At 41.3% G+C, this 12,314-nt stretch overlaps 1 protein-coding gene across 7 annotated transcripts in view; it reads right to left on the bottom strand.

The window, feature by feature from the left end:
• szt2 (SZT2, KICSTOR complex subunit) overlaps positions 1 to 12,314 on the bottom strand; it is a 182,570-nt gene that overhangs the window by 159,950 nt on the left and 10,306 nt on the right. For all 7 annotated transcript variants that reach the window (XM_023339641.1, XM_023339646.1, XM_023339644.1 and 4 more), the window contains exons 3-5: positions 5,664 to 5,837; positions 4,742 to 4,912; positions 4,298 to 4,420 (exon numbers count right to left, since the gene is read on the bottom strand). In XM_023339641.1, the coding sequence (XP_023195409.1) occupies positions 4,298 to 4,420; positions 4,742 to 4,912; positions 5,664 to 5,837 (468 nt within the window). The remainder of the gene's footprint in view (positions 1 to 4,297; positions 4,421 to 4,741; positions 4,913 to 5,663; positions 5,838 to 12,314) is intronic.

The raw sequence follows: 12,314 nt of genomic DNA, 5'->3' as shown, positions 1-12,314 counted from the left end.
AAAATATTTTAACTGTCTAATGCAGTGTTTCTCATTTGTTTTCTGTCGTAGCCCCCTAGGGATCAGACATTTTTTCAAGGCAGACCCAAATAGCTGACCTCAAAGCTGCGTGCTTGGAAATGAAGGATGCGCTGCTTGAGACATTAAGAAAGGAACAAAGCAATGAATGACAAACTTGTGAATTTGGAGAGCCGGAGCTGGAGAAACAATCCAAAGATTTTTACGGAGTTCCTGAGGGAAAATAAGGTAGATCGGCTACTGATTTTGTTGTCGATCTGCTAACCAAGTAACTGAAGCTGCCAGATGGAAGTGAACTCCAAGTGAAGTGAGCACACTGAGCTCTGGCACCCAGAGAACCTCCATAATTGTGAATGTTTTGCAATGTAGTATGAAAGAAGTGGTTCTGAGGAAAGCCTGGGAACAGAAAATGGAAATGGAAGGCAAACGGCTTTATTTTAACAACAATTATGCTACTGATGACATAGAAAAACGTAAAGCATATGGCCCATTAAAGACAGCATTGAAACAGAAAGGTGTCAGATTCCACATCCCATACACCAACATAAGAATCTTCTGGGCCTCTTCTGTGACTGTGAATCTTCTATTTGGACCTACAGAACGTCGATGAAGCAGCTTCAGTCATGACCAAGAGAGGCTTCAGCTTTTAGTTTAGTTGCACAACTTTATGGACATGTTCATTCGTGACTGTTTTCACATTTGTTGCGCTGTTCATATTAGTCTTGATGTTTGCAGTTTTCTGGAGCCCAACGCAAAGCTCGACGTAATTCACAGGTAATATATTAACTTGACATTAACAAAGAGACAGCAGGACGGATCATCTGGGAAACGATGGAGTAAAACTAACTGGATGTCAGACAAATTCTGGGGTTTATGTCTGCCCAAAAAGCACAATCCGCGACTCATTAAATTTGCAAGCGACCATTCTGTATTCAAATTCAATATTTAGCACATTAATTCACAAGCATCAATTTCCAGTACAATCAAATCAGTTGAACAAGAACATCTGAACATCTCAGTGAACTGAAATTCCAATGCATCTTTCCTCTACTGATCAGTGGAGTATATATAAAAATAAAAAAAATGACAAAACATAAAATAAAGGGAAAATCCTTCTCATGCCGTTTTTGTCTACTGTTAAGAAAAATGATTATTTTTTTGGTGCTTAATACAGTTAATCGACGACATGTGTAACAGTTATATACAATACTCTTATTTGGAACAGGTTTCGTCTGAGATGCGGTAAGCAGACAAAGCAGGGCCCTTTTTTCCTCCCCCGCTGACAGACACAGCAATAAAATTTACAGTCCGAAGGGGCAAGAGACTCTTTGGAGCCAGGGATCTGCCCGTATCAGGCGGAGATGAACACGAGGTGGTCCGCCCTTTTGCTTGGACAAAAAACAGACACCTTTGCCACAATGAGGGGAGCTTTCAAGTTTTTCTGAGTGCTGAGGGAGTTTCTAATTGGTCGAACAACGGAGCGCCTTGACTGCATATATTAAATAGGGAAACACCTCTTTCATTTAAAAGTACAGGTCAGCAAACGGACGAAGAGTTTTTTCCATCTTTTCTCCACGTGGGCACCTTTGTCTGTCTTATGTGTTTCGTGTGTGTCTGTTTCCCCTTGTGTGTGTTTTTTATTTTTATGAGAAAATGCATATCTCTGTTCCTCTGCAGCTTTGTTGTCGATTGCTTTGTCTGAGATTAAACTCTGTGATCTGTGACGTCAACACGCTTTGTTGCTGTTTCGTTTTAGCAGCACGCCGTCGCTGCACGTCGCCCACGGAGAACGTCACTCGCCGATCCCGGGCAAAATTAAAAGAGGAAGAAGGAGCCAAACGTTTTGACCAAAGCTAGCATTAAAATGATCCTCTTTTTTAAAACTACATATTGACAGAGACACATATTAAACAAACACACACAGAACAAACATGTATATTTACATTAATTTTACGTGCTACAATATCAGTTCCAAATATGATATCAAAGGGTTCCACCTTTTCTTAAATAAATCAATGGATAGGTTTAGTTTTGCTGTTATTTCCTCCATTGTATAAACACTGACTACTCTCTCTCTCTCCATTGATGTATAGTGGAAGGTAAAGGTTTATACCAACATGCTGTAATCATTTTCACAGGTATCGTTTTTCTTTACTTAATAAATTACTCGGGAGCACTCCCAGAACAAAGACAAAGGGGTTCCATTCAATATAAATGTGCAAAATATTTGAAAGCCGCCAGGACTTTAAACGATTGTTGAAACAACTTTTTATTTCAAAGAAAGAGCCAGGCATGTTGAGCTGGTCACATCACAGATCACTCTCATTAAAAATGACTTTTTACTCAATTTAAAGACTTTCTTCTGTATTGCATCTTTATTCTGCCAATACTATAACTATTCTGCTAATATGACTTGGTTCTCGTAATATTATTAAAACATAATAAATAAATCTCTTAGCCTGACCATAAAACTCTGTTATACTTGTTTTACTGACCAGTGCCTCCGTTTTTCTTTTCATTGTCAAACTTCTCCGTCTCTCCTCTATGATATATTTCGAAACATCCTTGCTTGTATCCTCAGCTCTGTTTACAACAGTGATGTGTAGGCTATTTCTACTGGTCACCTAGTGACCGCAGGCTCGTTTATCAGGCAAGCATGAATAAAGACAATTATAAAATCCTGCTTCTCGAGGTCCCCCTGACACCTCACCACGCCCACAGGGGGACAAGCCCCACTATTTAAGAAGTACTGATCTAATGCATGTTGAGATTGAGATTTTGAAAGTTAACACTTATTTGCTTCAATTCAATTCAAAACCACATTATTAATCCCATAGGGAAATTAAATGTTGTTGAAACAATGAAGAGGATGAGATGTAAGAACATCCTCCTCTTCAATCTCATGAAGAGGGTGCTTTGGGTTCTTTGCAATTTTCTTCATTTTATGAAGAATCCTTCTTTGCACCATCAATCCTTTTTAAGTCTCTGATTCTGGTGCTGCAAGGTGATGGCAGGAGAGAGATTGTTCTCTCCACAATAAAATATTGTGTAGAATATAGGCAGTATCTTGCTGCAAACAATGAAGGACCAAAGCTTCCTCAAGAAGTAAAGCCTGCTCTGTCCAGTCATGTCATAGCGTTACTGTTGCAACTCCAATTTAATCTGTTATCCAGGTGAACTCTGAAGTATTTAGGTTGCTCAAACCCTCTCCCATGATGGAAATAGTGATTGATTTAACCCAGTTTCTCTTGAAATCTATAATCATTTTATTTGTTATGTTTATATTCAAGACAGGATTATTAGTTCCACTCCATGTCACCAAGCGGCCAACCAGCTCTGTACTCTGTTTCTTGACCATCACTGATACACCTGACTTGGTGAACATGTTGGATTATCACAGTATGCAATGATGGAATGTCAAACTTTTATAACATCAATAAAACTACGTGCAATACAGCTTAGGATGGTACAGTTTTCGAGTCCTTCCCATATCGGCTCAGCAGGGCCAAAAGGCCGGAGTCCACCCTGACGACTCTGATGGCTCAAATTAGCATCCCTTCTTCAATTGTAAATGTGGTCGTTGACCGTCGGGCCAGAAGGTGGGAATGTGAATAGTCCATGTTGGGGGTGGGTATCTATGATACCTGCAGGAGATCAGGTCTCCTGTAGGTAATGCTCTTCAGTTTAGTTTTGAAGCATACATGAAGTGTTTTTGGAGAGATGTGACCTTTTGCAGCTGATCCATGATGTTGTGCTGCATTATCCAGGTCATTTTGCCAAATGTACATAGAGTTTGCAAAACATAGAATCTGTTTCAAAAAATATGCAAAGGTTTTTCTAAAAGAAATTAGTAATGTTTCTCTTTGAAATAAAGCTAAGAGGGTATAACATGACAGTTTAGAAATAAACTAACCAACTCTTAACTGGACTGCACTCAAAAACTGGTCTCCACTTTATACCTTGCACATGTACAGAGCTAAATAACTTCTATTTTACTGTCAGTCCTGCACTTTATATTTTATATTTAGATTTATATTCATATTTTATACTGTTGAAAATGACAACAAAGTCAGTCGAAGTCGAAGTCGAAGTCTAAGGAACAATTGTGCAACTGTGAGATGCGTTGAGGCCATTACCAGGGTACTGATAAGGTAATGGCCCTATTTACAGAACAAAAGCACCTGCTAGAGAAAATCCTTCAGGCCAGTTGGACTATCGAAGCCGATATAGGTATACGTCAAAGTGGACTAACTCTAGCCATTCTAGTGATAAGGCATACCTGTTGTTGCTGCTGATGCAGGACTTCTGCTGTGTTGCTCTCCAGAGATCTGAGCTGTTGATAGATCTGATGTAGGAACTCATTCAGGTTTGCTTTATCAAGCTGGCATCCCTGTACCAAAACCTGCAAGGGAAATCAACACTCAGCAAGGAATTGCTCCATCAGTTGTAAAAAGCTACAAATTAGAATGGTATGCACAGTCTGCCCTAACACCAATACTGGGTACAAAAAATACAAAACTGAACATTACATGTTGAATTTCACTGCAGTTCCACTCAAGCCAACTAAGACAATAGATAGATTTTAGAATATGATTACCTATATATTCACTCCCACACTTTCACTTACTTTCACGCACACAAATACAAACACACCATCTCTCTCATGTCATTAGAAAGAAAACTTGCTTTAGTTAAGTGGATGAAATACAGGATAACATATAACCTGGTGAGAAGAGAGACCAATTATTGATGAATAAACCAAAATGGTGATGAAGATCTTGGGCTTGAAAAGCTGATCTGTTCCAGGAACTTTAAATGGTTGAGCCAGTCCAGCCAGGCACTTAGACAATGCATGAAACACTTCATCAAAGATCATCTCTCCTGTGCTGTCATCCTGCAGAGTACAAACCAGGACAAATCAAATAATACATTATCCACCCCACAAGTCTCGATATTGAGTTGGGGCAGTATGCAATATGAAATGCTTAAAATGTTTTTTATTCTATATACTTTTAGAACCTTTTTGTGCAACAAAAGTCTAAACAGAGAATAACCTTATGATGTACAGAGGCACCACTGAATAATAAAAATAATAATAAAAAATTGGATTTCGGGACACTCAAGGTCACTGTACAGTAAAACACCAAGACACAACAAAAACAACAATTGGAAAAGGTGAATTAAATTTAATTTAAATGTTAATGTACACATTGTTAAAGCAATGTATAGCACCATGGCTGTTCAAGGTGCGATACATATATTCATATATTAAGGGATCTTAAAATAGGGTTTCCCAACCAATATAGAACATATTTATTTTTTACCGTATTCCTTATTTTTATGTGTAAAACGTTTCTTTTATAGGACAATGGATGGAAATTTGCATCTTGCTAAATTTGGTGTATTTACGACATTATTGTATGTTCATTAATATGCACTGTCCAATTTAAATAAACTTAATTATACTCAATATTAAAGTATTTAAAGCAATATCAAATTGAATCGTGAAGTTCTCAAGGAAAACAAACAATACCCAGCTCTAGCCATCATGTAGTCATTCCAACCTTAGAAAAGATCAATTTTGACATTTGACATATACAACATTTATAGATGTGTGTTTGTTAACTTCTGATTGCAACTCTTACCACAATCCCTGTGGAAGGGCTGAGGTCCAGCTCAATGATGAAGCGATACCTGCGGGCCAGAAAGGTTGCCCGGGTGGATGGCATCAAAACACAGGGGGCTGTAGTTGGGATGGAATCTGACTGCCATCCCTTCGGGTGGACAGCAGCCAAGTCCAACTCATTTTCAAAGTTTTGCTGTTAAACAAAAATCCACCAAACATCAATGAGATACCATCCGAAATATTATGAGAATAATGAGAGACATTTGTTAAAATCAGTCTTGGTGCAAGTGAATCACAAGAGATTTGATCATAAATGGGACAAAAAATTCACAACAATGAGGAAATGGCACAGCAAAGATAGAACCTCAGTGAGCAGTCTCACCTAGGAAATGTAATGTACCAACAAAAGTTTTATGACATTCAATACAGTCAACTTTCATGAGTCAACCTTGGAACAAGAGCGACATTTATATCTAGTCCTCCAATCGCATTGCGCAGAGCATCCAAGCATGCCAATTAATAACCACTCTCAGGCAGTGGTCATACCTACTTTAAAGTGACACCTACATGATAAAATCAATTACATGGTTTAAAAAGATGAACTACTGTGCTTTCATTCTGTGTACACAAAAGCTTTCAATAATAAATATTTTTAGACTTAGACTTAGACTGACTTTATTGTCATTTTGCATGCACAGGGTGTATACAGAACAAAATTTCGTAGCATACGGCTCAGGACAGTGTTTTGAGCTTCCAATGTTGTGAGGTTACTCCAGAATAAAATAAAATACAGTATAAAATATGAATATAAATCTAAATATAAAATATAAAGTGCAGGACTGATAGTAAAATAGAAGTTATTTAGCTCTGTACATGTGCAAGGTATAAAGTGGAGACCAGATTTTGAGTGCAGTCCAGTTAAGAGTTCAGCAGTCTGATGGCAAGTGGTAAAAAGCTGTTTCGGAACCTGGTGGACCTGCACCGAATGCTGCGGAACCTCTTTCACAGAAGATTAAAAATTCCATGGCATTGGAGAGTGTTGTAGTTTTCCTCTGTAGTAATTTGGTCAATATCAGCATCATCTTATTGCATAATGAGAGTAAATCAAAACATAAAGAAGGTTGATGTTTATGTCAACGGAGGAAGCAGAGGAAGTTGTGAGCAATTTCAGCAAAGATTTGAGGGATTTATCTGAAGTTTTGGAGGCCATAGCTAGATGGAGTGATGAAGAAGAGGGATCTGGTTCCAATGAAGGACTGCAACAATATGTATTTGTTCAGAAAGCAACAATGAATCCCACATTTCCTGGGAGGAAGTGTCCAACTGTGAAGGGTTGGAGCTGGACATAAGTCACCTCCAAATAGTGATAAACAAATCTATGCATATGATGGTTATTCATCTTTTATTCTGGTTTAATTCAAATAATCCAGTTACTTTAATGTAACTGGTTTAAGTTATGCATGTGTTCCAAAATATGAATGTTCTGTGAATGGTGTTCAGTAACCGGCATTTTCTATTTCTCCTATTTCCAGGTTTTGAGTAAAATTTTTCTACTTCTGATAACAGCATAGTATCTCTATAATCTTATGCAGTATAGAGGGATTATCAGTTGACATTACGCTGCATCACCTCCCAGTGTACTGTACATGTTGCCTACAGGAAGAAAACAACAATGTGCTACTCCAACTATTTAAACTATTTACAATTAGGCTAATAAAAATATTTACAACTTGCAGCCAGCACAGATCAACTCTTTTCGCCCAGCGCAACTGCAACAGCTTTGCGTTGTCAGACTTGATGCAAAAACAGCAAGTCTATAGCAGGTAACCATAGTAACTAGTGATAGTTAAGGCAAGCTGTTCAACTGGTACTAACAGCAAAGTATGCCAGGAAAATATCCCCCACATCATTGTACCACCAGCAGCAGCCTGAACTGTTGATACAAGGCAGGATGGATCCATGCTTTCATCTTGTTGACACCAAATTCTGACTCTACCATCCAAATGTCACAACAGAAATTGAGACTCATCAGACCAGACAACGTTTTTCCAATTTTCTATTATCCAATTTTGGTGAGCCTGTGTGAATTGTAGCCTCAGTTTCCTGTTCTTAGCTGAACGGAGTGGCACCTGGTGTGGTCTTCTGCTGCTGTAGCCCATCTGCCTCAAGGTTTGGCATGTTGTGTGTTCAGAGAAGCTCTTCTGTATACCTCAGTTGTGGTTATTTGAGTTACTTTTGCCGTTCTATCAGCTCAAATCAGTCTGGTCATTCTCCTCTGACCTCTGGCATCAACAAGGCATTTGGCCCACAGAACTGACACTCACTGGATATTTTCTCTTTTTCGGCCCATTCTCTATAAACCCTAGAAATGTTTGTGCGTAAAAATCCCAGTAGATCAGCGGTTTCTGACATACTCAGAGCAGCCTGTCTGGCACCAACAACCATGTCACGTTCAAAGTCACTTAAATCAGCTTTTGTCTCCATTCTGATACTCGGTTTGGACTGCATCAGATCATCTTGGCTATGTCTACATGCCTAAATGCATGCTGCCATGTAATTGGCTGATTCGACAGTTGGACAGGCATACCTAATAAAGTGGCCAGAGACCGTAGATTCAATTATTTTTTAAGACAGGCATTTGTCATTTACACTGTAAATTTTTACAACAATTTCCTTTTTTTGTCCAGTTCTATATATTTTGAAAAATATGACTTGTTAAAAAAGAGCCGCAGTGCTGCAAGATAACCTCTTTATGCATCTTGAGGATTCACTTTTTTGCATTGAAAAGTCATATTGCCTGTCCTTACTAATTTTCTAACCTTCATGCTCTTTGTTCTTTCTGTTATGGACAGTCCAGAAAATAGGACAGGAGTTAGGGCACACAATTTTACATGGTGCAGTGTACCTTGAAATGGTGTACAGAAATGTTGTCAGTGTACTTCGGTATATGCAGGAAGATAAGCAGGTTCTGTCTGAGGTAGTGAGCCAGTGTGGGCAGCCAGGGAAGGCAATACGTTGGAAGATTGAAGGTCATAATTCCAGTGGGAGGAGATCCTGTTGGCTGGATAAACTAACCAGACAACATTTGGAAATATTTAATTCATTATTTGATTATGTGTGAATTTTGCGACTAACCTGACGTCTCAATCCACAAATGTCTTTTTATTTTTTTTAACAGGGCATGATCAGTGTAACCTCGATAATCATGATCGGGTACTAGCTCAGTTCAAATCAGTTCTGCGTTGTGTGAATAAGGGCCAGGATCCATATCAGAATCCATATTCCTGATCAGAATATGGACCTCCCATTGTCCACTCACCCAACCCTCCCCCGGGTGGACTCCTGACCCCTGTGAATTCCCCATCCCTGACCCACCAGTGTGACCACACCCTTCTACATCATTATTTTTGTAATAAAACCTTTGGTGAACCGTCCTCTTGTTTTGGCTGCGTTTTGGGTTCTGGCTGATTTTGCTGTTAACGTTACATCACCTACATACACGGGGGAAAAATGCCCATTTACATATTTTGTTAATATGCAACTGCAAACTCACCTCCCAAATAGCAAAACAAACATGAAATATCAAAATTGTTACAAAACTTCAAGGTCAAAATTGAAACAAATAAAATTATAGTTTTATAATTAAGAACTCATCAAATTAATGCTGTTCTTTGGTGCATCATTTCAATATGTCTAGTCACTGGTCTCAACAATCGCCCAGCTCTAGTAGATCTACGGGAAGTCGCACCATCAACTACTGTCACTGTAGCAGTACTAGTAGCAGGTACATCAGTGAGAATGTCAGTAACAGGAGCCGGAAAGGTCTCTGGGCAAGCCATTAGGACTGCAGAGCAACCAGAGTCTGCTGTACTGCTGTCCATCAAAGCAGCTCCATCAGAGGGTTGTAACTGATCAAGGACTGGGTGGGCTAGAGGCAACACCCTGCCCTCTGATAGGGCATTAGTAGGTTCTGTGGCTCCCTTCAGCACAGTGCCCTCCACCTGCTCAGCATCATCTGCATCTGTCTCGTTGCCTGCTCCCAAAGGTAGGTCAGATATCCACACTCGTTCTAAACTCTGCTGAGTTGGAAATAACATCACTGATTGCTGATCTCTCAACACTGAGGTAAAGTGAACTTGATGTTGGAGATAGAACAACCTCCTCCTGGTCATCCTGAGGTAAAGGCAGAAAGTTTATTGACATTATCAGATTGCGGTGGACCACTTTTACTTGACCTGTAGATTCTGGATCCTGAAGGTGTGGCTCTCATCATCCTTTCCAACCACCACATACATCGTGCTGTCCCAGCGGTCAGCAAGCTTCCTTTTTCCACGTTCTCCTTTGTTGGCCAGCAGCACTCTGTCGTTCACTTCCACCGGTACACCATGTACTCTCCGGTTGTATAGCTCAGTGTGACGCTGGAGCTACTGCTGTTGACTGGGCCTCGGTCATAGCTTCTCTCATGTCCTTTTGCAGGGACTCAACATAGCGATCATAGTCCACCACCTCCGGATCACTGAGCACTGAACCAAAGATGACGTCCACCGGAAGATGTGGCACCCTCCTAAACATGAGCAGGATCGGTGTATATCCTGTCGTCTCATGCACTGTACAAGGCTCGGCGTATGTCAAGAGATTTCAGGGCCTCAGGCCAACGATGTTTAGCTCTTGGTGGTAGTGCTCGAATCATGTTGCCTAGAGTCCAGTTCATTCTCTCACACGAGCAATGACTCGTGTGAGAGAATGAACTGGACTTATCACTTATCACTTCAGGGGTGGGCACTCCTGGTCCTCGAGGGCCGGTGTCCTGCAACTCTTAGATGTCTCCCTGGTCCAACACACCTGAATCCAACAGCTGAATCTCCTCCTAAGTGCAGTCAAGTTCTCCAGAGTCCTGTTAACGACCTCATTATTTGACTCAGGTGTGTTGAAGTAGAGATGCATCTAAAAGTTGCAGGACACCGGCCCTCGAGGACCAGGAGTGCCCACCCCTGTATCACTTAGTGCCCCATAGGGTGATAAGGCGTAGTGTGGGACATTTGCACGCCTGCCACATTCAGTAACTCTGCAATAAGCGAACTCTCAAAACTGGACCCTTGATCGAAATGTAGTCGCTTGGGAAACCCATAGATGAAGTAGTTTTTCCACAGCTGGTGTGTGACTGCTTTAGCTGACTGATTGGGTCACAAGAAAGCATGCGCCAACTTTGTGAAGTGGTCAGTAGCCACTAGCACATCCAGTGAACTGTTTGAAGAATCCTCAGCAGTCCAGAACAGTCTGCGAGAACTGTGGCAGGAGAAGAGCATGTGGGCACACCACAGGACCACTTTCACTGCATCCCTGGAGTACAGCAGCAACCTCCAGTGATGATACTGCTCCCATCTTAACAAGTGCCACACCCTGAGATATCTGTAGGTCGCACTCAAATACTTCAGGTGGGTTGGCTGACCAGCGAAACACCTCCTGGATCCCATTAGCGCCAACCACTGAAGCCTCTGCCAGCAGCTCGTCATAAGGCACTCTTGTCAAACAGTGAGACGTACTAGACTGTACGAAGGGCTCTCTGCTACGGGCGTCAGCCACCACATTCTTTGATCCAGGGATGTACTTGATGTCGAACTGGAATGGCGCCAACCAAGCGATCCACCTCTGCTCACACGCATCCAGCCGAGCCTTGGACAGGATGTAGGTTAGTGGATTATTGTCCGTCCACATGGTGAATTGGTGACCTCTCAATCAGTGATGGAATTTGTCACACACCGGCCATTTTAAGGTGAAGAATTCCAGTCGGTGCGCAGGATATTTAGATTGGGCACAACTTAGTGATTTACTGGCAAAAGCAATCGGTCTGGCTGTTGAACCACCAGCAGGCACTTGTGACAGGACTGCACCAAGTCCGTCGGTAGAAGCATCCACAGACAGGAGAAAGGGCTCACTGAAGTTTGGGTGGGCTAGCACCACATGATCTAGCAAAGCCTTCTTCAGTTGACGGAAAGCCTGCTGACAATTTGTAGTCCAATCCTCAGCACGGAGCTGTTTGCTCGTTTCTTCCACCTCCACGCAGACCTTTAGAGAATGAGATCAGCTGAAACAATGGTTTGGCCGTAGCAGAACACCCCTCAATAAACTGTTGGTAGTAGACTACCATGCCAAGGAAGGAGCGGATCTTCCTCTGTGAGGGAATATTCGTGCCAACCTCCATAAGGTCTGACTCAGTAATGGTGGTGATAGCAGTCACTTTATTAGGATCAGACTGGATCCCATCTATGCTGATGAAATCACCAAGGAACTTCACTGACCTCCTCAGAAAGTGACATTACTTTGGGGCGAGCTTGAGGTTATGGTTCTGGAGTCTCTGAAAGACCATGTGCAGACGCTCAAGCGCTAGGTCTTCTGTTAGAGCAAACACCAGGACATCGTTCAGATAGCACAACAAGCTTATGAAGTTCTGGTCACCAAAGATGCCTAGCATCATTCTCATGAATGTCGCTGGACTATTACAGAGTCCCTGAGGCATCCGATTATACTCATACAATCCAAACGGCAATGAAAAGGCAGTGTACTTTCGGTCAGCCTCATGCACTTCCACATTGTAATAGCCGGAAGTCAAATCCATGGTTGAGAAAAAGGCATTGCCCCCCAAGGCTGCTAGCATCAACTGGATGAGGGA

This window comes from Xiphophorus maculatus, chromosome 9 (genome assembly GCF_002775205.1).
Source record: "Xiphophorus maculatus strain JP 163 A chromosome 9, X_maculatus-5.0-male, whole genome shotgun sequence".
Classification (NCBI taxonomy): Eukaryota; Metazoa; Chordata; class Actinopteri; order Cyprinodontiformes; family Poeciliidae; genus Xiphophorus; species Xiphophorus maculatus.
The sequence above is the reverse complement of the archived record's forward strand: the minus strand, read 5'-3'. Positions and strand labels throughout refer to the sequence as shown.